The following is a 26,571-nucleotide window of genomic DNA, read 5'->3' on the forward strand; positions in this document are numbered from 1 at the left end:
TCAGTAAAGCTTTTGATAGAATCGACATCCCTTTGTTAATTTTTAAACTACATAAAAATGGATTCAGTACACAACTGCTGAAATGGATTGAGTCGTATTTGACAAACCGTACACAAATTGTTAGATTCAATGGTTCACTTTCGAAAAGCATCTTCGTTACATCTGGTGTGCCTCAAGGCTCCCATCTCGGTCCCTTATTATTTATCTTATACGTTAATGACATTACTTATTTACTGAACCAGCTAAACGTGCTTATATACGCAGACGATATGAAGCTTTATATGATAGTCAACAACGAAGAAGATTTCAGGGTGTTTCAAAATGAAATAAATATTTTTTACAAATGGTGCAGTAAAAGTCTTCTTGAACTAAACGTGAAAAAATGTTCACATATTGTATTTACAAGGAAAAAATATCCGTCATATGAAATTGTTACATTAGGAAATGAGCCTGTGGAGAGAATCAATAAGATAAGAGATCTAGGTATTATATTGGACTCAAAACTTACCTTTGTAGATCACTATAACTCAGTAATTCAAAAATCAAATAGTATGCTTGGCTTTATAAAACGTTTTAGTTATAATTTTCAAGACCCATATACATTTAAAACATTGTACACAGCTTATGTCCGATCCATACTTGAATACTGTAGCGTTGTGTGGTCCCCCTTTCAAATTTCTCATAAAAACCGTTTAGAATCCATTCAGAAACAATTTGTTCTATTTGCTTTACGCAATCTAGGATGGTCTCAGAGCCAATTACCAAGCTACGAATCACGCTGTTTACTAATAAATATTGAACCATTAAGTGTTAGAAGAGAATTTGCTGCAATCTCCTTTGTAAACGACATAATTAATCAGCGTGTTCAATCTACTTATCTACTAAATCAGTTAAACTTTTATTGTCCGAGTCGCCAGTTGAAAACCAGAAATCTGTTTATTTTAACCTCTGCTCGAACTGATTATGGTAAAAATAGTCCAATCAATTGTCTAATGCAGAATTATAATAAAAACTACCAGAACATAGATTTTACTATGTCTAAACAGCAGCTAAAAAGTGCTTTTTACGGCGACAGGCACTTGAGAACCTAATATTGTAGTATTTAAAGTAATATTAAGATTGTACTACTAGTTTTAAGAATATATATGTAGCCTACGATGTTTGGTGAAATAAATAAAAATATATATATAAAAAAAAAAAAATATGTTAAGGTGAGTTCATCGAATGTTAATATATCCTGGGAAAAATATAAGCTTAATAATTTTTTACAGAGGCAGCCAAAATAACTAGCGGCATTCTGGGTAAATTTACTTGAACGATCATCAGCATTACATCAGCAAGCAGCCAGCAATGTTATGCCGACTCAAATATTTCCGATGGACAGTCTCTTGCAGCACCGATTCCGGTAATCACTTGGGTACCAATTTTGGTCATCATCTTTGTACATCCAGCTAACATTTTTTCTTTCTGTTGAGTAAAACTAAAGTTTCCCAGTAATTTGGATGGAAATAACAAAAATTGAAAAAAAAAACTAATTTAGTTAAGATGAAATTAAAGTTTTTTTTTTTTTTCATAACGACGTATGCGCCAAGTAGCTAATGCAAAATTTCGTAAGAACTTCTTCACTGAATATAACTAAACTAATAGATACAACGAATACACTAGCATGTTCTTCACAGATTTCCACGTCGCATATCAAATTTCCTGACAACTCTTTGAGTTATTTGAAATACAAGAATTAAAAATGTGTTTCAACAGCGATTTTCTCGAAACACGTTATGTGGTCCATACGACCTTATCGAAACAAACTCTAGATTTGTTCTACAAATTTTAGAATTTATCGAAAAGTGGAACTTTACTAATATAAAAAGAGCGCTATCTCTAATAAATGCAAAGTTAAAAAGTTTTTTGAAATCATTTAAAAAATATGTTTTTCATACTTAGCTTTTGTTAGTTTTGAGTTAATATAAATATGATATTCACAACATTTGTTGTAAAACTCGATACGTACATTTTGCACTAGACCTTAAGTATTTTCAACCTTCCCTGCCGAATTTATCGCAATTTAAGTTTTATTTTTCCTTTATTTTGGTGACTTCCAGGGTAAGATGGGGCAAGTGGATCCAGTAACAAAAGAAAATATTTTGAAGGTCGATTCAAGTACCTACTACAAACTTGTCTCCACGTGCCCGTTTTTGAGTACGGTTGGCATAAATATGTTGAATTCCTTTTTTTCTAGCATAGCGGCAAAAATAACAGTTTTTGCTGCAACTTAAAACTGATTGAGGCTTTGGATAAGCAACACTGCCGTATAAAGTTAAAATGTTGACAAATGCATACTCCAAAAAAAAATTGTTTGTTAGAATGCAAAAGCTACCTCGGTCATGAAGCGTAAATTTATATCTATCATCCCTTTCACTATTTTTCCAACCTATCCATTGACTACAAGGACGTTATTGATATTCAATGAGAGATAACCGTTAATCATCAGGGTTAGATGCAACATTTGTTTATCACAGCACACATTCATTAATTATTTTGATATAATGTAATGAAGTTATTACTTAAATAAAATAATTTTCCTACCGGGACGATTTTAAGGTTATGTAATGCTTTTCGGTGTTATTATGTGATTAAAACAATTTTATTTGTGCTTCATCCAACGTTTCAAATACTACGTATTCTTTTTCAACGAATCGGACATAAGTGTTATCGTCCAAAACACATCTTCTCCTAAAGCTCTAAATAACAGAACTAAGTTGAACAGATGTTTCATAATAATGGCGAAAAATGTCTCGATAGTTTTGCGGACCGTCTATTACAGTTTGAAATTTTGAGCAAGGATTTACCCAAAATTCCAAAAACAATTGATGATAGAAACATTCTTTCATTTCAATTGAATAGGAAATTTGACCTTCAAGAAAACACTTAGACAACTCAATTCTCAGAGTTGAAAGTTGGAAACAATTTCAAACTAGCAGAATATTCCGAGGAACAAAAATTAAAACCCCTCCAAGACGAAGGAAAAGAAAAGTTTAATTGAACCACAAAGACGCGCCCGAAAGAAAAGCTTGAAACACGAACAACATTTCAATGAGTTTCTTTACCGCGGAGAGACTAGTGGAACAAGTTGCAGCATTTGTTTTTCTCAGTGGTCGAAAACAAACAGCAAGTGAAAAAAAAACTAGCAAGTATAGAGGCGAGAAAAAATTTCCGGAAAGCTCCGAACGCCAACAAAATAGACCTACAAGAGAAATAATAATAAGCCAGCTGAGCCAAGCAAGAGTAAACTCCCAACTCAACCACCATCAACAGTCAACTGGGGAAATATTGCTGATCCACTATTTTTTTCTATTTCTGCGATAGCTGATTTGGGCTCCCGTAGGGTACCACTGTAATAAAAATTACAGTATTCAAGAAAAAAATGAGCATTGTTCTACATAAGGATTATTTATCGACTGAAATTAAATCGGATGAACAAGCGGAAAACATTTAAAGATGATTTAATAAAAAGTTGTCAAACAAACATGTATACCAAATATTATTATCGGATTATCTATTGTTTATAAAACAAAAAATTGTGTTTGCCTTGAGCTTGGTCAATCAGCGGTCGAAATCACGGAAAAATGAATAATAAAAAAAAACTGTTTGCGATGGGGTCAATCAGCGGACAAATTCACGAAAAAAAAGAAAACGCTGTAGTTGTTTAAATAAGTTTAGAGTTCGACGACACGGTAGCGATCATTCATTGAATGTTGGATTTCGTGCTATGTTTTGCAGTCGGAGTTATCCGTATAAAGTTTAACTGAAAAGCGGTTAGCATGTAGAAAACCGACAGATTTTATACTGATTTGACAGATCGCACAAGTTTCGTAGTTATGAGTGCGCAGTCCAATTTTTTGCGATGCGAATGGTATTATTCCCTATAATAGATCATTATCCGTACACAACTCCTTTTTTTAACTTCTCATATACGATTTGTTACATTTTAACGACAACATAATTGAATTCGACCAGCATATAAAGTATCAAAGACGCATTTATCGCATCAAAAATCTTCGTCATGCCAAATTCGTTAATTCTCAGGCTATAGAGTTGTTTTTGACATTTCTTACGCACACTCGCTGAGCGTGTACAGATGAGACGGGACAATTAACCTCCAAAACTCTCGGTACAAAAAAACGGGCAGCCGGTCGACACACATGGTCGTTTTTTAGGTTAATTGTCCCAAAACTGAAAAGTGTTGGTTAAACAACCAGCATAATATCACGAACACTATCAGCGGCAAATACACGCAGAAAAAAGACGGGGGGTCGGTTCAACAAAACGTTTTGTTATTTTATTTTGCATTTTTAATGCATATATTTCGTTTCTTTTCATGAAAAAATCGATTGGAAATAATAACATAATTTTGTTATTTTTGCACACTCATTTTTTATTACTTGAAATCGAAATTTGGTCTGTTTTCAAACGAAAACCTAGTATTTTTTAATAAACGTGTAGTTGAAAAAAAAAAATATAAACATAGGTTGAAAATTGGAAAAAAGATAAAAATCGAGAAAATTTTGCTTCATCATGACCATCAAACACACCATGGCGAAAACTGCCATTGAGGGTGAAGGCCAGCAGCAGCGGTGGAATCGCGGCCGAGAGTTGGAATCTCCGAAGGAACCGGCTGGAATTGGAAGGTAAGTTCTTTCTACCTTTGAAAAATCTAATGTTTCTTTACTAATCTACTTTTATTTTGTTTTTTAACATGGCAGAATTTGAGACCCTTCGTTGAGTAGCAACCAACGACAGTTGCTGTGCACGGCCATTATCATGAACAAGTGAATGTGAACTTTAATCAGCAGCAGCAACACCGGATGGGCTGTTGACCAGTGCGTAGTTTTGGAAGAGATGCCGCTGCTGCTGTTGTTTGACGAGGATGACTCGATTTCAGAGAAAATGAAAGTAAGAAAAATTAGAAGCAAGTTTGAAAAATAAATTGACTGAATAAAAAATGTATTCTAAACATATTGAAAAGTTCCGAAAACCAAAAAAATTATTGAAAGAAAAACTAAATTATTTCAAATCATAAACCCATTATTTTATACCTGATCTTTTTCGCTGTTTCGAACCTCACATTTTTTTTAGTTTTTACCCAATTTTTTTTTATTATTTTGACAAGAATGATGGATCATTTTCAAAAAGGGTGTATTTCGTTTTCAATCAAACGATAACTTTAAATTAAATCGATAATTGTTGTCAGAGTTACCAGGAATATATTTGTGCATTTTCCCAACCAAAAATTTTATTATTTTCGTTCAAAATCTTATTGTATCTAAAATAAATTTTTCTGCGTGTAGGACTATAGAAAAATGTGTTTTCAATAGTGTTCAATATTTTTTGTTTTGTCTAGGATTTTAACGCTCGTAATTAATTCAATCTCAATGAATACTAAGAATAATAATATTTCATTCCGATGACTTCATGTTTTGTCCTCTCTTGCAAAATAATGATTTGAAGATTGATTCAAGAATTTACTTCTTAACATTTCAATGAAATTAGTGAGTAAGAGTGAATTTTTTAACTGTGTTTACTGCTCCGGCTAGCCTACCGCACGGAAGGCTACCGTCGCTCGATTAGAAATTTTCCCAGTAACCGCAATATCTTGGCTGTATAAAAATTAATGTGTGTAATTACTTAATTAGATTGGCCGGGATAAGATCCAAACCATGGAGCTTTTCTTTTGTTCTTGGAGCTTGTCCGCGCTTCGCCCCATTCGGAACTTCAACAACAGGAGAAGCCGAAAGTGCATCTCCGCCCGCCCCCACCCCCCCCTTAGTAAGTATTGCGCATCAAGTTGCCGGCCAAGTAGGGTCTCTCGGAATGAATAAGCGCGAAACCATCCACAAGCAGCATGCATAAGATAGGGAGTAGAACGACGGGCACAAATCTTGTTAGTGGCTTGGAGGAAAGCTTCTCAGCTTTCTCCCGTGATGGATGTTTTGCCACGGCCAGTCGAGAACTTTCTCCGAAGTACAAGACTCGTGCCTTGAATGAGGGGGGAAGTTGGATTGAACCATTTTTTTTCTAGCTTACCCCCGCACAGTACCGGAACTTGATTCAACGAGGCAGCAAAGAGGAAACAGTCAGTGGAATAAAAAATGCATCAACACGATCATGTTGCATTATGCAGCGGAGATGCGAAGCGCTAGAGAAAATTGTGTTCAGTGGCAAAAATTAATTACTCGTGCTTAAAACGTGCGCTGCACTTCAAGCGTAGGTAGCTAGGGGTTCCTCCTATAGTAGGGTAAGACTTTTGCTCCAGTTGCAGTTGATTAAAAGGGTGTGTCCATCGTCGTCGTCCGAAGTCTTCCACATCTTGCTTTTCATTCTTTTGCTTTCTGCTAGTCGTGGGCTTCAGCTTAAGGAAATGGATGATTGATTCTTGCCGGTAATTAAGAGCAAATAAATGATGTTAGAACATCTTAGTGACAGCGGAATGGTTTCCAGCTTCCGGTTTAGGAGTCTTCTTTAAATTGCAAATGAACCGTCTTATTCAAACGCACCGTTTTTTTAAGAAGGTTATTCCGAAGAATGCTCTGTAATAATAAATTCGAAAGCAGTTTCAACATGAAATAAACTTTGAAGCAAACGCCGATGATTAATTTTTTTGGTTAGTGATCATTTTTCATGGACCTGATTCAAGGATCAGGAAAAAGGGATGAAACGTATACGAAAATGTTTATAGTAACTGTAATCCTACTCTTATGAATAATTTATCAAGTTACAAGAAAATAAGAGAAAATCTTTCCAAACTTACTTCAAGATTCTTTCACATCGCAAAAATCAAAGTTTCTTTCCCTATTTAACATGATTACCGTAATCCGGGGTAATATTGATCACTGTTTTTAATATTTTTCGATTATTTTTTCTGATAAGGGAAATGAGGCATGTTTCATATTTTAAAAACCAGTACTGGACTCCAACGAACGTAAAACATGGTTGCAGAAATTGATTAAACTACTTTAAATTTGATTTAAAAATCGATTTCGTCTCTGTTTTGAATCTGATGCTTTGGAGTAATATTGATCAGTCTCAATTTTTAACGCTTTTAACGAGTTTTCTGGATCATAAAGAATACAAAACACCGTCATTAAATTCACTAATGCAAGTTTATAAATATTACCTTGCTTCTTAACGTTTTCTTTTAAAAACATTTATAATCCAAAAAAGAACTGTTATTGTACATACAATTAGGGGCAAAAAATTAAATTAATTGCTGCATAGTTGGAGCTACAAAATACAAATGAAATTTAAGCTTCACATATTCCTGTAGGCCCTCTCACAATTTCCACTTTCTTTTTTTTTCAAAGTCAACCATTTGAAAGTGTCCTTATATTTTAAATATAAAAAATTTATGACTAGATTACTATAAAAAATAGCACTATCACTATACACATACAAAGAAAAAAAGTTGTTTTTTCACTTTCTTCAACCCGTTTGCTTCTAAAGGCATTTTGGTAATTTCAGGAGTGCTGTTTGTTTGCGAGCCTTGGAAAAATAGATATTTTATAATTTCAAAATTACCTTTTAAAACACAGAAAAAAAATCGAATACAAATCAAATTCCTATTTGATATTTAGTATTGGCTTTCAAATGCAGAAATAAGTTTTCAAAAAATCAAACTATAGACTGAGTTATTGTGCTAAAATTTATTGTTGGTCAAAGTTACCCCATTTTACGGTACTATACGTATTTAGTAACAGGTTAATTGAAAAACAAAAATGATTTACTAAACGCTTTAAGACCAACCAAATTAAAAAAAAATCCAGGACGCTATGAGTTCATGGACTATAGAGTAAAACTGGATTTATAAGAGTTACGCTACCTTATACGAAGATTATTGGAAAAATTTCATAATCTACAACATGAAACCATCAAGTCAAGGTGAATGATGATAATACAACCAAATACTCGATATTATTCTTCAAAATTATTGTCTATGAATCTATATATCGTAAGCTCTTTTCCCGTAAAGAACGAATTCGCGATGTTTTCCTTCAGCTCGCTTCATCAATGACAACTTTACTCATAAATGGCGTTTTATGCAGTTCATCAAAACGTCACTGCACTGCATTTTTCGCCCACTATAGAGTGGAGGAAAGAGAGTCCAACTTTGAACAAACTGCGCTGTAAGCTGACTGGAAGAATGTTACCACTGCATTGCCCACTTTAGAGTTGTGTACAAAAGTTCTTTCTTTCCCACCACGAACTAGAAAAACGTGCACTTTTGAGTGGTCTAGTTGTTTCAAATCCTTCTCCCTCGTCATCCCCCCTAGCACTCATATTTACGTGATAACTTTTCAACCGCTTCAATAGTGCTATTATACCCCTTCATTTCTGTTTAGCGGAAAGGTGAAGGGAAAAGTTTCAAAGTTTTCACACTTTTCTCAAAATAGATGGAGGAGAAAAAAATATCGCAACTACTACTGCTCAAGGTAACTAAGCTGAAGGAATTCACGGATTCGTGGGAGCTTTTCTTGTGAATGAGGCAAATGGGGATATGTTACATGGGAGAACAATGGATTTTTCACGCCACAAACTGCCAACTTCGAGACGGGCAATAATACATCATGGCGTCGTATTTGCTGCCACACTTTTAAGCGGCAGCTATATTTCTTTTAAACGTTTTGCAAGGAGATCTTTCAACTGGAACCGGGAAAAGTTTTTCAAACATCGAGAGTTGGAAGGTTTTGAAAAAGAATAAATAAAATGTTTGAATTGAAATCAAATTGAGTTACAATTTTTGCTAATTATTGTTGAGTAGCGTGAGCACAAACAAAACAGATAACCAAAAGTTCAACAACAATTGTACAAAAAAAATCACAAATGTAATTGAAAAAACGAATGAAAAAATAACACAACGTAGACACAAAAATATCAAAAATTCAAGAAAAAACTTCTAAAACCCTTACACAAAACGGTACAGAAAGGTGAAAAAAAAACAAAAATCGACCAAACAGTGAAACACTATCGTCCAAAAAACACCAAACCAAATCAACCAAGAATGACCAAATGACAAAATGACAAATGACAAAAATGACAAAAATGACAAAAATGACAAAAATGACAAAAATGACAAAAATGACAAAAATGACAAAAATGACAAAAATGACAAAAATGACAAAAATGACAAAAATGACAAAAATGACAAAAATGACAAAAATGACAAAAATGACAAAAATGACAAAAATGACAAAAATGACAAAAATGGCAAAAATGACAAAAATGACAAAAATGACAAAAATGACAAAAATGACAAAAATGACAAAAATGACAAAAATGACAAAAATGACAAAAATGACAAAAATGACAAAAATGACAAAAATGACAAAAATGACAAAAATGACAAAAATGACAAAAATGACAAAAATGACAAAAATGACAAAAATGACAAAAATGACAAAAATGACAAAAATGACAAAAATGACAAAAATGACAAAAATGACAAAAATGACAAAAATGACAAAAATGACAAAAATGACAAAAATGACAAAAATGACAAAAATGACAAAAATGACAAAAATGACAAAAATGACAAAAATGACAAAAATGACAAAAATGACAAAAATGACAAAAATGACAAAAATGACAAAAATGACAAAAATGACAAAAATGACAAAAATGACAAAAATGACAAAAATGACAAAAATGACAAAAATGACAAAAATGACAAAAATGACAAAAATTACAAAAATGACAAAAATGACAAAAATGACAAAAATGACAAAAATGACAAAAATGACAAAAATGACAAAAAATGACAAAAATGACAAAAATGACAAAAATGACAAAAATGACAAAAATGACAAAAATGACAAAAATGACAAAAATGACAAAAATGACAAAAATGACAAAAATGACAAAAATGACAAAAATGACAAAAATGACAAAAATGACAAAAATGACAAAAATGACAAAAATGACAAAAATGACAAAAATGACAAAAATGACAAAAATGACAAAAATGACAAAAATGACAAAAATGACAAAAATGACAAAAATGACAAAAATGACAAAAATGACACAAATGACAAAAATGACACAAATGACAAAAATGACAAAAATGACAAAAATGACAAAAATGACAAAAATGACAAAAATGACAAAAATGACAAAAATGACAAAAATGACAAAAATGACAAAAATGACAAAAATGACAAAAATGACAAAAATGACAAAAATGACAAAAATGACAAAAATGACAAAAATGACAAAAATGACAAAAATGACAAAAATGACAAAAATGACAAAAATGACAAAAATGACAAAAATGACAAAAATGACAAAAATGACAAAAATGACAAAAATGACAAAAATGACAAAAATGACAAAAATGACAAAAATGACAAAAATGACAAAAATGACAAAAATGACAAAAATGACAAAAATGACAAAAATGACAAAAATGACAAAAATGACAAAAATGACAAAAATGACAAAAATGACAAAAATGACAAAAATGACAAAAATGACAAAAATGACAAAAATGACAAAAATGACAAAAATGACAAAAATGACAAAAATGACAAAAATGACAAAAATGACAAAAATGACAAAAATGACAAAAATGACAAAAATGACAAAAATGACAAAAATGACAAAAATGACAAAAATGACAAAAATGACAAAAATGACAAAAATGACAAAAATGACAAAAATGACTAAAATGACTAAAATGACAAAAATGACAAAAATGACAAAAATGACAAAAATGACAAAAATGACAAAAATGACAAAAATGACAAAAATGACAAAAATGACAAAAATGACAAAAATGACAAAAATGACAAAAATGACAAAAATGACAAAAATGACAAAAATGACAAAAATGACAAAAATGACAAAAATGACAAAAATGACAAAAATGACAAAAATGACAAAAATGACAAAAATGACAAAAATGACAAAAATGACAAAAATGACAAAAATGACAAAAATGACAAAAATGACAAAAATGACAAAAATGACAAAAATGACAAAAATGACAAAAATGACAAAAATGACAAAAATGACAAAAATGACAAAAATGACAAAAATGACAAAAATGACAAAAATGACAAAAAAAAACAAAAATGACAAAAATGACAAAAATGACAAAAATGACAAAAATGACAAAAATGACAAAAATGACAAAAATGACAAAAATGACAAAAATGACAAAAATGACAAAAATGACAAAAATGACAAAAATGACAAAAATGACAAAAATGACAAAAATGACAAAAATGACAAAAATGACAAAAATGACAAAAATGACAAAAATGACAAAAATGACAAAAATGACAAAAATGACAAAAATGACAAAAATGACAAAAATGACAAAAATGACAAAAATGACAAAAATGACAAAAATGACAAAAATGACAAAAATGACAAAAATGACAAAAATGACAAAAATGACAAAAATGACAAAAATGACAAAAATGACAAAAATGACAAAAATGACAAAAATGACAAAAATGACAAAAATGACAAAAATGACAAAAATGACAAAAATGACAAAAATGACAAAAATGACAAAAATGACAAAAATGACAAAAATGACAAAAATTACAAAAATTACAAAAATGAAAAAAATGAAAAAAAAATGACAAAAATGACAAAAATGACAAAAATGACAAAAATGACAAAAATGACAAAAATGACAAAAATGACAAAAATGACAAAAATGACAAAAATGACAAAAATGTCAAAAATGACAAAAATGGAAAAATTCTATTTCAAAGTTTTTGTCAATTTTGTTCATTTTGCCAGTTTTATCATTTTTGTCAATTTGATTTTTATTTTTGAATTTGTCAAATCAGTTGATTTTTTCAATGTTGTCAATTTTGTCAGCCTATTATCTTTTGTTATTTTTTGAAATTTTATATTTATTTTCAATTCTCGAATTTGAAACATTTCGTTGCATTTTTTCAATTTGCCTTTTTGCCTGGTTTTCGTTGATTTCGAAAAAGCATTCGACCGACTTAACCATGAAAACATCTGGGCGGCTCTAAGGCGACGAGGGGTCCCAGAGAAACTAGTCCATCTCATCGAAGCACAATACGAGGCATTTTCGTGCAAGGTCTTCCACGACGGTGTCTTGTCCGAACCAATCCCGGTAACTGCTGGAGTGAGACAAGGATGTATTTTATCACCGCTACTTTTTCTAATCGTAATGGATGAGATTCTGACTGGATCGATCGACTGTGCACCGAACCGAGGATTGCCGTGGAATCCTTCAACAATGGAGCATCTGAATGACCTTGACTTGGCTGACGATATTGTTTTGTTCGTACAAACCCAACCGGATATGCAGAGCAAACTCGACGTCTTCACCGAAAGTTCCAAGGTAGCAGGTCTCAAAGTCAATGTCGGAAAGACCAAGTCGATGGAGATCAACACAGGAAATCCCTCCAGTTTCATGGTAGCTGGGCAACAAGTTGAGAAAGTGGAGTGCTTCCAGTATCTTGGTAGCCAGATAACGCCTGATGGTGGTACCAGGAAAGACATCGAAACCCGGATCAGAAAGGCCCGATTTGCGTTTGCGAGTCTCCGAAACATCTGGCAGTCACGTCAGATCTCTCTACGAACAAAAATCCGAATCTTCAACTCAAACGTCAAATCCGTATTGCTGTACGGGTGCGAAACTTGGTGCACATATGCGGTGACGACGCGAAAACTGCAAATATTTGTAAACCGCTGTCTGCGGAATATCATCCGCGCTTGTTGGCCTGGCAACTGGATCTCGAATGAGGAAATACATTGCCGGTGTCATCAAAGGGTGCTAGAAATCGAGATTCGGGAACGTAAGTGGAGATGGATTGGGCACACGCTGCGAAAAGATGAAAACGAGATTTGCAGAGAAGCGCTAGATTGGAATCCAGAAGGTCATCGAAGAAGAGGCAGGCCCAGAAACTCGTGGCGGCGAAGCCTAGCCGCTGAAATCCGAACTGTCGACGAGAATCTTGACTGGGACCAGGTGAAGACGCTGGCTCCGGATCGTCAACAGTGGAGGTCTTTTACCACGGCCCTATGCACCGGAGGATCGGCGCGGGATTAGTAAGTAAGTTAAGTAAGAATGCTGTAACTCCAAAATGAAATCCTTGAGAGTTGTAACCTCCTACTCGGTAACAACTGGCATTTTGGGTATTTCAGTGGCCGTTTAGCCCTGAATACAAAATGACAGTAAATGTAAATTTACACGCAGTAAATGTTTTGGATTATATTTAATTTTAAATCTAAATTTAATTTGGGCATTTGAGTTTAGTTTGGAAAATAGGAGGGTAGCAGATTTCTCAGTGCAGCAGAGTAGGTTGACTCAACTGCTAGAAAATTGATGTAGCCGAGACACAAACCGCGCCAGACACAATCCGCGCCACATGCGGAAACACTGTGGAGAATTCGTGGTCCAATCACAAGCGTCGACGTAACCGATTGGTCCTACCGGAGGAGGTGATAAAAGACCGACTCACCAATGGGCCGGACTCTTATCCCTTGGGAACGCGTCCGTGTGTCGTCCGCCAACCAAGTGTCGGTTCGTATTTGGACCTTGGTTGTGGCAACAAGTTTTAGTGCAAGGCACAGTAGCCATTAACAGTGCCCGCGTCCCAAGAAGACCGAACAGCCGTCCGTTAACATACGGCTTCTAGGTCACCATACGGCAAGGACGTTTCCTGAACCACGACAACAAACAGTTCAGGAAACCATCGAGAACTACGGTTCTCAGAGCTAAACTCTCAAAGAGCCGTCGGAAGGAATCCGAGGCCCAACCTTAAAGCCTAAGGCAGGCAAGAAATGCCGGCCCGCACCAGGGCGTCCGCTATCCCGGTCGAAACCTGGTGGAAACCCGGTCGACCCGACAAATCCTGGTGGTACCACGGCAGCGAGATCCAGCACCGTAGTGTCCGGCAGCATCGACGGGTATCCGCAGCAGCAGCAGCAGTAGCAGAAAAGCAGTGAGTCTAAAAAGGGTTTTTTTTTTGTAAATAAATTAGAATTGGTCTCTTATTAAGTTTCTCTTAAATTTTCTAAAAAAAGGCTACATTCCACGCACTGTCAAGAGCTTTAAATCGGTTTTCTTTTCTTCGTCCTCGTTCAATAAATACAAACTCAAAGGTGTCTAATAAAAAAACTTGGGGAAATTGCTTCAGCGATGTCCATGTGAACGCCACGCACTCCGAAGCATTGAGAATGTTTTTACTGTTTGGGTATTTATGGAATTTGATAAAACAATATCAGCGCATATAAACAGCTTCAGCTGGCTATGAATGGATTGATAGTTGCTGTTTACAAAGGATTAATAAAATTTTAATTCTGGAACAATATTTGTCTAACGTGGCTTATTTCATGAAAAAGAATTCACTAGGCCACGCACGTGCCGTTATTGAATTTTTAACACAATCGGCGATGCTGGAGCTCTGGTCAAAAAGTGAAAGGATAACCGCATTTTATTTCAATTAAAATCTGCACATTCGGCATTGTGCATTGTGAATTTCAAATCGAGCAAGTTTTTTCATCACGCTTAATTCAATTATGCCTAGATTGCATTCCATGTCCTGCATTTGCATTCTCACTGGGAAAGGGATAAAAAAAGGTACCAAAATTCAATGCATTAGTAATGGCAAAAAAGAGTATGAATTATATATTAGCAAAAGATGCATGCAACTTTTTATGGAACGTACGCAAGTTCATCCGAACATTAGCATTCACGCTGTATGCACGTATTTGCTGTTCAAACGAGCCAATGCCAATGCATATCTAACCAGTCGATAGATGATGCTTATGTAAATTCATCCCGAAGTTCAATACTTTCCAAGGGTAAAATGCCATCGTAGATGTTCAATTACTAAGCACACTGACAGTTGTGGTTGTTGAAATGTTCAATATTTGCCAAAGATCGATACAGGAACTCGCAGAAGCTCGATTTTTCTAGTATAGTAGGTATTTCGTAGTCGTGGTGGTTGGCGAGTAGAAAGCTCAACAGATGTCGTTGAACTATTCACAGTCCATTCGATTGTCGTCGCTGCAGCTGATACCCCAACAAGGAGGAGACTAGGAGGGAACACTTTTTTTTCGATGATTCTCCTTTTTCATTTGAAGTTGGTATTCCAGAAATGCAGAGTTGCCTGCAAAATCTCCACCCCCCTCCGGGCTCAACATTTATCCCGAGGAACAATATTTAGATTCTATGCAAATGTTATGCTTGAAAATATACCGCAAAGCATAATATCCGAGCATTCGACTTGTGAATATGGGGAGAACTTGTGTCGTCTGTCCGGCTTTTTTGCCCAGATTTTCCCAGCTGCTGTGTCAAAGGATATCGTTACGGATTCAAACTTCGGAAAAACAGCTCCCATGCTCAAACACGACATTTTTTTTTCTTCTCACACATGGACAAAATATATTCACCAAGCTTAAAGGTTGCTGCTCTAGGAGTCGAAAAAGGAAGCAGTGGGGAAGGCGAAGGATTTTATCTCTTTTTTTTCTGCCACAAAACTTGATTTGGCTCATTCAACAAATTTGAAACGAAAGCTCTCTTATCGGATCAAAATTTGCTTTTCGGATTTGTGGTTCGGAAAATTGTTGGTATGAGGATGGGTTGGGTAAGAAAAAAGTGAACAACGAAATGCTGCGTGGTTGATTCTTCTTATATCTTTTCTCAACGTTCCTGCTACTGTATAACTACATAATCGTTTGAGTGAGTGAGGGAGAGACTGATGGAACACGTTTGGTGTTGTATAGTTTTTATTCTTGGGAAAACTGAAACTGCATGCAATTTCACTCATGAAATAACAATCATACTTTGTCTCGTTGCATGTACAAAGTTTAAATCAATTTGTCTAATCGAATCCAACCAAGTCTTGAATCAATTGTATCAGAATTTTGGAATTAGCAGTCTAAGCTTTCTGAACCTTTGTTTTGCCGAGATGACATCAAGAGAAGTATGAAGAATCAATCTAAAGCTGCTCCTCGTGTATATGAAGCACGGAAAAATACAAATAAATAATCCTTTGTTAAATAGCTATGAAATGTTTAGTCATGCAAGTCATTTCTTCTTTACAAAAAAACTTTTTTTTAATAATTTTTGTGTTGATCCGGTTCACGTTAATTTCAGCCTGTGTTTGTCTCATATATAAATCATGTGTGTTTTTTTAACAAAATTAAAGTATTGCAAATATCGTCCCATCTAATTGGTGTTACATCTATATATTCAATACACGCCGCATCATTGTTCTTCTTTTGAGTGGATTTACGAAAGTGTAACGAACAAACGCATTCTAAAATCACCATTATTCTTATTTAATTTTTGGCATTTCGGCGAGTTGTGAAAATTCAAGGTAGAATATTTAGAAAGAACATGAAAGTATTATAGGTGGAAAGATCAAAGCTAGAGCGCTTTGGGTAGAAGAAATTGAATAGTTGGTGAAAATGTGAGCAGGGCTTTTGTTGTGTGAACAGCTTTTGAACTACTTGCGTGATTCTTTGCCGCGCGCCGTTTCAATGTTGATAGGAAGCGATGAAGAAACCCATCGCATTCCTACCCACATTGAAACACGGACGGGTTTCAATCTTTGATCTTTCCACCTATAATACTTTCATGTTCTTTCTAAATATTCTACCTTGAATTTTCACAACTCGCCGAAATGCCAAAAATTAAATAAGAATATATCCCAGCGGCGATTAAAATAAGATAACAGAATCACTTGGCTAAAGAAGGGGGGAAATGGGATAACAAAAATTACAACACAATTCACCACGATGCATTTGGCAAAAAAGTAAGGCATCGGATGGATAATATGCGAAAACAAAAGTAGCAACCATCCGATGTACCTAAAAAAGTAGCACGCATCGATAGAATTGGCTTAGCAATAGAACAGCACATGTGAGCGCTGCTTGGGTGATTTTTTGCCCGGTCGGACACAATCTCATGTGTTCGACCCGTCCGTGTTTCAATGTGGGTAGGAATGCGATGGGTTTCTTCATCGCTTCCTATCAACATTGAAACGGCGCGCGGCAAAGAATCACGCAAGTAGTTCAAAAGCTGTTCACACAACAAAAGCCCTGCTCACATTTTCACCAACTATTCAATTTCTTCTACCCAAAGCGCTCTAGCTTTGATCTTTCCACCTATAATACTTTCATGTTCTTTCTAAATATTCTACCTTGAATTTTCACAACTCGCCGAAATGCCAAAAATTAAATAAGAATATATCCCAGCGGCGATTAAAATAAGATAACAAAATCACCATTAAAGATGATAAAAACCTAGTTTAAAATAGTTTTCATCTGCCTAGTGTTCTGTAGCAGTTCCTGGTAAATCTGATCTATAAAAATGAAGGTCTGTTTTAAATGACACCATAACTTTTATAAACGGGTGATCAAAACGACGTGAAGTTTTCGAGGGTTTTCGAGGTCAAGGATGGTTTGTATGATACACTTAAGAATTTCAGTTTTTATGGAATAGAGGATCCCATACACATAAACTGAAAATATGATATACCGTCATACGAGATGCAACAGCAAGGTTGACATTTTTATATACAGCTCTTATTCAATTATTATTTTATTTATTTATTTATTATTATTAAATCAACAGATCATAGATTGATCCAAATGATATTTAAAAATTAAGGGACTAACTACAAATACAAATCTAAACTGAACTGAGAACACTAAGAATTCTTTTTCGGAATACAACCTTCGAAACGTCAAAATCAAAATGCTCTGAGAAGTGGTCTTGATGACGCCAATTATTGCAGAGTTGACCCGTAATTGTTTAGTCTAACAGGAACGAAGAGCTGAAGACCCCGATTCCTCAAACCACGAGGTCGGACGCTAAGTGGAAGAACTTCCAAAAGTGCGGGAGAGTCGATTCTTGATGAAAGCAGATCAGCGACGGAAGAAGCACGAGTGGCGGTCCTGCGGGCTTGCAGCTTGTCGATGTCGATCAGCCGGCAGCGGCTTTCGTAGCTGGGAAGTCGAAAAGGGTCTTGCCAGTTCAAGTGTCGAAGGGCATACATCAAAAAACGTCGTTGGATGGCTTCTATGCGATCAGAACCGTTTTGATAATATAGGCACCAAACCGCAGAAGCATATTCGAGGATCGATCGAACCAGACTGCAGTAAAGACTCTTCAGGCAATAGATGTCCTTAAAGTCCTTCGTCATGCGGAAAAGAAGACCCCGGCTTCTGGAGGCTTTGTCAACGATATAGATGGTGTGATTCTTAAAATCCAGCCGCGCGTCGAGGATCACACCAAGATCTTTCACGTGTTGAGCTCGAGAGATTGCATCGTTTCCAAGGAAATAAACGGCTGAGAACGGGCGTCGTTTGCGGGAAAATGATATTACTACACATTTATTACGGTTTAAAGGTAGGCGATTGGCATCACACCAGGAGGCAAAGAGGTTAAACTGGTTCTGCAGGAAGATCACATCTTCGGAGCCATTGATAGAGTAGTACAGTTTCAAGTCGTAGGCATACGCCAATTTTGGTCCATCGAGGAGTTGCAGCACGTCGTTGAAGTAAATTAGGGATTCTAACGGCCCTAAATGACTTCCCTGAGGCACGCCTGATGAAACTGAGAACTGCCTGAAAAAAATTACCCATACGAACTGTTAATTTACGTCCAGTAAGGTAACTGCGGAACCAGCCAATAAGAGATCCACAAAATCCTAAACGCACGAGCTTTCCGATGGCAATATCATGGTTCACCTTGTCGAATGCGGCAGACAGATCGGTATAAATAGCATCAGTTTGGGATTTCTTTGCAAAACTTTCATGCACAATCGAGGTCAAGGTCAGTAAGTTAGTTGTAGCTGAGCGTTGAGGCATTAATCCATGCTGGTCGTTGGAGAGGTTGTGCTTGCAGAACATGAAAAAGGGATCTAAAACCACCAATTCGAAAAGTTTGGCTATAGCACACAGAGCTGAAATTCCTCGGTAATTATTAACATCTTTCATATCTCCCTTTTAATGAACCGGGAACATGTAAGCTTCTTTCCATAGTGAGGGGAAGGTGGCCTGGTCAAGCAAAGCTTGGAAGATAAGCCTGACAGGAGTCAGCAAAGAAGGCATAAATCACTTCAGGAAGGTAGCTGGTATCCCATTCGGGCCCATAGAGAAGGAGTTTTTGAGCTTAGTGGCTGCTTTAAAGATGGTTGTGTCCTCGACTATAATACCGTTTAAAGAAAAGCCCAGTGGTGAAACACTCCTTGTTCCGAGCAACGAAAGGAATGCAGACACTACTTCTGATAGCAGTTTTTACGACAGCTTCAAGCTGCAATTTATTAGGTATAATTAGTAAATTTTCATATTTCAGCTTTGCGATTCTAGTTTAGGACTTACAAATTTAGTGTGGATGTTTAGAAAGCTTCCTAACGTCTACCGGAACGGATTCAACCGAACTGTCCAGCTTCTGTTGTTCAGCTCACAAAACTATACTGGAGCAGTCCCGGAAGAATGTTCTTTGCATGCACTATAGCACTTTGGTACAAGTTAAATGAAATTTTGATTGTGAGTAGGAACAAATTTTAGGATTTAATAAATTGGGTTTTTACTCCTTCGCTTAACGCTTCGTAATTGGTCTAAGCCGGATGTAGAATGTCAGGGTTGAGACGTCAAATATACCGGCGTCGCGACGATGAGAAATTCCCACCACCGATGAAGCGCCGCTGCCAATCCCGCAGTGCAGCCAGTTTCCAACAGCCTCCCCCCCGTAACACCGGTCAAACGGATCCAATCTTTCGTCGACCGGTGCTATACCGGGTTGTTTTACGCCGGTTGAACTGCCAAGTAAGAGATGATTTGGAGTGATGGCCTCTTTCTCTTCAGCTTCTAATGGAAGATATGTCAGCGGTCTTGAATTCACTATGCTTTCAGCTTCAACCAGTAGGGTCAAAAGAGCTTCGTCATTCAGCGCTCGTCCGGCTTCAATACTTGATCGCAGCGCCGTTTTTACAGAGCGTAAAGCTTAGTTCTTTTAGAAATGGGACACTTTCATTTGCTAATAGCTCGTTACCTAGTTATTGGATATTGAAAATTTTGACAGCATTTTGTTGCCTGTAAAAAGTACTATTCGACCTATTTTTTTCAAAATTAAAAATTAATGCGTTTTTGAGATATGTACGATGCAAGAGAAAAAGAAAAAAATAATTTTGCACAGTTTCCTTGAAAATACGTCATTATCAAATTGATGGCTGACAAAACCGTTGATTATTCAAGGAATTACTGAGTTTTTGTGGTGGATAAGTATGAAAAAACACTGTCAATAATGTCCACAAAGTTCAAATCAAGCATTGGAGAGAAGCACATGATCGGCAACAACGGTTAAGGATCATCAAGGAAGTCAAGTTTCATACCAGCATTTTTAATTTTCAATAAACGAAAAACTAAGGGTAGATCGCTGAAATGTCAAAAACAATTTTCTCCGATAAGCTGAAAGTGTTGCCTAGTGATGACTCATTGAAATCCAACCTCAAACAAACATTTTTTGATAGTTCCAAAGCTCTTAAGCTGTAAAACCGGTACCGAAAAAAAAACGTTCAAAAATGTGGTCAAAAATAATCAAATTTGTTCATTTCGAAACAACTGTATCCACTAAAATGCTTCCAGTTTCCAGTTTCCAGAGAAGTATTGGACAAAAAAGTATCAGAAATTGAAGAAGGAGGGTGAAGCCACCTAAAATATAGATTTTACGAAGTATAAGTTGGAGAAACTGATCAATACCATGACTGAAAAAAGTGTGCGCCAGCCAATGGGAGATACCAAGAATAAAGTAGAAATTTCTTTAACAAAAAACGGTAAATATTTTTTTTCAAATTTTTTCATGAAAGATCATAACATTACCTTCTTTTTCTCCATAGAAAGTATTTCGTTCACACGAATGGTTTCTTAGATACAGGCATTCGTAACTGTCCCATTTCTAAAAGAACTAAGCTTTACCATACGCTCCCAGGAGCCTCCCATATGGGGCGTTCCAGGAGGAATAAAAACCCATTTTGTTACAGTGTTAGTAAACGTTGACGCCAGTCCTTCTTGGATGTTTCTAATCTGTTCTTGTAGTATGTTGTCTGCCCCACGGAAATTTGTACCGTTATCTGAATGGAACTCAAGCGGGGAACCACGTCGAGCGACAAAACGACGGATACTCATGATGCAAGATTGAGTGTCCAGGCTATACACCACCTCCACGTGTACTGCACGTATAGTTAAGCACGTGAACAAGGCTACCCAACGCTTCACTTTGCTTCTGCCAACTTTGACCGAAACGGGTCCGAAAAGATCCAGCCCAACATAGCTGAAAGGTCGAGTGAATGATGATAATCTCGCTGCCGGTAGCGGAGCCATTCTGGGAACTTGGGGACGGGTTTTGTACACTTTGCACCATTGGCATCCATTTATTATGATCTTGACGCGCGATCGAATCTGTGGAATGTAGACACACTGCCTGATTTCGTTCACCACGGTCTCAAAGTTTGCGTGATGGTACTTGCTATGGTAATGACTAATAAGAAGATCAGTTATCGGATGTTGCTTGCACAGAATCACTGGAAACTTGGTGCTTTCTTCTACATTCTTAGCTGCTCCTATTCGTCCGTCCATTCTGAGCACCCCTTGCTCATCTACGTAAGGGGATAACTTGTACAGTGGACTATTCTTTTCTACACCAACATTTGTAGTCGACAGCAGCACTGACATTTCTTCTGGATACGCCTCCCATTGTACGGAACGAAAAAGATAATTTTCAGCGTTCTGCAGTTCATCTCGAGTGAGATAAATACTATTAAGCTTTGACCTCTTCTTCTGAACGTTGTTAAAGTATCGTAAAATGTACGCCGTCACTCTTAGCATCCTAGTCCATCGCGAATAACGTAAAGGGTCAATTATAGGTACTGGGACAGTAATACCATGATGTATTCCACAAAGTTTCATCTCTTCGTTGGTAGCTAAAATTGATTTCGGTTTAGGCCAGTGCTGTTCATCCAATTTCAAGAATTCAGGGCCCTGAAACCAGGGACTGTTTGAATTCAGTTGGCCTCCTTGGCCCCATTTTGTTGCTAGATCTGCTACGTTAAGTTTGGTCGATATCCACCGCCAGTCAGCGATCGTAGTTGTCGTTAAGACCTCAGAAACCCGACAAGCAACGAATTGTTTATACCGCCGATGATCAGAGCGTATCAATGCCAAAACTGTGCTAGAGTCTGACCAGAATACTATTTTGTCAATTGTCAAGGTATGACCTTCTTTGATGAACGTTGCTAAACGAGTCGCCAAAACGGCCGCCTGCAGTTCTAAACGAGGGATGGAGCAGTGTTTCAGAGGAGCTACTTTTGTCTTAGCCGCAACCAAGGAGAATTGGAAGGAATCATGAGAAACAGGAATACGAAAGAAGGCAACTGCAGCATAAGCGTCTTCACTGGCGTCAGCAAATATGTGGAGTTCTAAATACTTGTACTGAAGATCGGTAGCGCTGGGATAGTAACACCTGGGAATCCTCAGATCCGTTATCAATTGGAATTGGTCAGTCCATCGTATCCATTTCGCAAAACCTTGGTCATCAATTTCTTCATCCCATTTTGTTCCAGCACGCCATACATCTTGCAACAACACTTTTCCTTGCACCACGAACGCTGCTAACAATCCCAGAGGATCAAACACACTCATCAGAAATTTAAGCACTTGGCGCTTTGTAGGTCTATTTCTGTTAGTAATAAGCTTCTGCAAATCTGGTTGAAATGAGATACAGTAGGCTAGGAGATCTTCCCCTGAGAACCACTGCATGCCTAACACCTTCTCGCTAGTCGTCGAATTAATTCCAACGCGCGACGGATTGCTGGTTGTTTGTTCCTCCAATACTTCGATAACTTCGGAACAATTGGACTTCCAGTCTCGTATTTTGAAACCACCTTGGGCGTGAACATCGCGTATTTCAACAGCGACGTTTTTAGCTTCTTCTTTACTGGCGAAGCTTCCCATATAGTCGTCTACATAGTGACCGTCTATAATCTCTTCTACAGCTCTCGAATATTTCTCAGCAAACTCCATGGCATTACGGTTTTTTACGTATTGTGCGGATGCGGGAGAACACGTAGATCCAAACGTCGCAACCTGCATTATGAATACTTCAAGATTTTTGTTCGGGTCGGATCGCCAAAGAAATCGTTGAGATTGTTGGTCTTGTGGTCGGATGAGAATCTGGTGATACATTTCTGCTATATCTCCCGTTACTGCGATTGCGAATTGACGGAATCGAAAAAGAACTCTAGGCAATGCAACTAGCTGATCAGGTCCTTTCAACAGCATTGTATTTAACGAAACTCCGTTTACCATGACGGAAGCATCCCAAACCATGCGTACTTTTCCCGGTTTTTTCGGATTTACTACTACACCCAAAGGTAAGTACCATACTTTCCGAGGATCGCTATTTTTAAGTTCATCGTTAGTGGCTCGACGAGCATATCCTTTCGTTAAATAATCTTTAATTTGCTGTTCAATTGTTTGTTTAATTTTCAGGTCTTTTTCCAGCTTTCTTTCGAGACATTCAAACCGTTTCATGGCCATAGGGAAACTATCCGGAAACTCTATTAGATCAAGATCGTATTTCCATAATAAACCTGTCTGAAATCGTTGGCCTACACGAATAGTTGATTCTTCCAGAATCTTATTTGCCCGGATATCGTTTGCTGATTCTAAAACCTTTGAAGTCGCAATACCAGTATCTTCCAATGCGAAGTAATCTTTAACCGTGTCATGAAGGGTTCTATCGGTTATGCACACGCATGTATGAAGATTCACCGTTGCTTTTTCTAGACAACCGACCGTTCCCCCGTATACACACCAACCAAGACGTGTCTTGGTAGCAACTGGTTCATTGAGCTTGCCTTCTTTGACTCGAAGTGGAACAGTTAACCGAATATTATTCACTCCAATCAAAATCCGTGGCACTGCATGAGTATAGCTGGAGATTGGCAGGCCTTCTAGATGGCGGAACATTGTTGACAGTGAATCATATTGCAATGATTGCTTTGGAAGTGTCAAAGCTTTCACCGTTCTGGTATCTTGTAGGTGATATTTAGTAAGATTAATTCCAGATATTTCTAATTCTAGTTTTTGTGAATTGCGTTCAGTTCGGGTCACGTTTCCAGTCCATTTCAAGCAGAGCACTTGAGGGTCACCTTGGATTCCAAGCTCCTGAGCTAGCGCCTCTTCCATGAGTGTAAGAGATGAGCCCTCATCCAAAAAGGCATAAGTATTTAGCTTTCGGTTTCCGCTTCCATACACAGTAATCGGTAAAATACGGAAAAGATGAGATGAGGTCGAACTCCGATGCGTGTGATTTTCAGCTGACGTAACAGTATGATGGTTTACGAAACTATTCGAAGTTTCATTAGAAGGAGGAGGGAGACGAGGGGAATGTAGCAGAGGATGATGTCGCTGCTGGCAACCGTTCACATCACATTGACCACGCACTCTACAGGAACGACGACCATGGAAATTAAGACAGTTCCTGCAAAGTCCTTCTTTGAGTACCAACTGCCAACGATTGTCTATGTTGAACGATGTAAATTCCGCACAATCCTTGAGACGATGATCTCCATCACACGCAACGCATTTCAGTACCCGGTTAGTTGTTTGACCGACGTCCATGTGCGCATGAAGCAAACCGCGCTTCGGTTTGCTACGATCTTCCGATCTACCAGTTGGCCCCGTGTACAAGGTAACACGACTGGCGGAGGTAATTAATTTGTTCATAAATTCTCCAAAATCATGCAAATCGACATCACTTTTCACTACACTATAATCCGCCCACTGCATCTTGTAATTATCAGGTAAACGTTGTACTAACTCCGAAAGTAGTGACGGATTTGACAGGTGATTCTCTTGATTCGCAGCTTTGAGGTGATCACAAAAACCCTGGACGATAATGCCGAATTCAATTAACGATTCAAGTTTATCATTTTTAGGTGGGGGAATAGAACGAATTTTGGCTAGCATATCGTTAATTAATAACTCCGGTCTTCCATAAAAGCTTCGGAGTGTATCAATAATGTTCGGAACGGAATTCGGCATCATAAGGCGACTCCGGACCGAGTCAAGAGCCGCGCCTTTTAAGCATCGCTGAAGGCGTAAAAGATTTTCGGCTTTGTTGAAACCACAGGCCAATGTTGTGGTTGTGAAAATGCTTATAAACATAGGCCATTCTGCCGGGTTCCCAGTGAAGGTAGGGAGGTCACGATTCATGGTCTGGCGAGCAGCAAGTTGAGAGGGAGTGGGTTTATAATCAGTCATAAATTGGGCTATATTTGATTCACTTGGCGACATGTGTCCAAATTGGCTTATCAGGGACTCATAATGGTCTATATTTGATATGGGAGACATTGGTTGGCAATTGAAATCAGTAGTTGGAACGGGCTTACCTTGTTGGTGTTGGTTGGAGGTATATTTGGTCGGAGGGGAAGGCTGTTCGGTTTCTCCGTCTTCGGTGATTACGTTGGGGACAAAGTAATTTTCCTGTTGATCTGCTCTGAACTCCGGAAGAGGAAAGGCAGTTGGTATCGCAGCGTTCGGATGCTGTTTCAAACCGGCGCGTTTTCTCTGCAGCTGCTCGATGTGTTGCACGTCAGCATTCAATGTGGGTATCAATTTCCTCGAATTTCCTCCCCTTCCGCCTTTGTTGGTTGCATTTAGTTTGGGCGTGGTTCCGAAATGCATTCCTGCTGCTAGGGGAAGTGTGGCAAAAGAATTTGGTGGATGTTGTGGAATCGTAGGACTAATTTCGGGTTCGAGCACAGCGGCATCACACACGCCGTTCTCGGGCTCTGAGATTTGGTCGAGCCAATCATTGGTACGTTGAAGACTGCTTCTTCTAGTTACCCGACTTCGATGGCTACCGTTTTCTTCCGGATCTTCGACTGCTGCTCGGAGGAGTTTATACTTTTCATCGACCATTTTCTGTTCGGCATGGATTGCATCCAGTTTAACCTGTAGAACTTTTTGTTCTAGAGCGCGCTTTTCAGCCAGCTTCTCTAATTTTAGTTGAATGCGTTTGCGTGAACTAGTTGTGGTGGTGCTACTCGCGATACTTGGAGCTGGAACACACTTACGGCAAGTCCACGGCTTGCTTTCGATGGAATCCGTGACACCAGCGCAAGATTGATGCCACCAATCGTCGCATTGGTCACACTGGACAAGGTTCCCGGCGCCGTCCGGCTTATCGCAAGCTACACAGCTAGATGTTCCTTCGGTATCTGTCGCAGGCGAAGGCGCGTTTTTGTCAACAGCTGCCATTCTCGCGGTGTCGAAATTAAATTTCTTGAAGAACTGTTCCGAGCAACGAAAGGAATGCAGACACTACTTCTGATAGCAGTTTTTACGACAGCTTCAAGCTGCAATTTATTAGGTATAATTAGTAAATTTTCATATTTCAGCTTTGCGATTCTAGTTTAGGACTTACAAATTTAGTGTGGATGTTTAGAAAGCTTCCTAACGTCTACCGGAACGGATTCAACCGAACTGTCCAGCTTCTGTTGTTCAGCT

General features: G+C 37.4%; 1 protein-coding gene across 1 annotated transcript; it reads right to left on the reverse strand.

Annotated features, from left to right (window-relative positions):
• Nucleotides 1-13,811: 13,811 nt before the first annotated feature.
• Nucleotides 13,812-26,322, reverse strand: LOC129750567 (uncharacterized). The gene is made up of 2 exons (XM_055745533.1): nt 20,977-26,322; nt 13,812-13,994 (listed from the first exon to the last, which is right to left on the reverse strand). Exons 1-2 carry the CDS (start codon nt 26,320-26,322, stop codon nt 13,812-13,814), a joined length of 5,529 nt encoding a protein of 1,842 aa, XP_055601508.1.
• Nucleotides 26,323-26,571: the final 249 nt, after the last annotated feature.

This window comes from Uranotaenia lowii, chromosome 3 (assembly GCF_029784155.1).
Source record: "Uranotaenia lowii strain MFRU-FL chromosome 3, ASM2978415v1, whole genome shotgun sequence".
NCBI lineage: Eukaryota > Metazoa > Arthropoda > Insecta > Diptera > Culicidae > Uranotaenia > Uranotaenia lowii.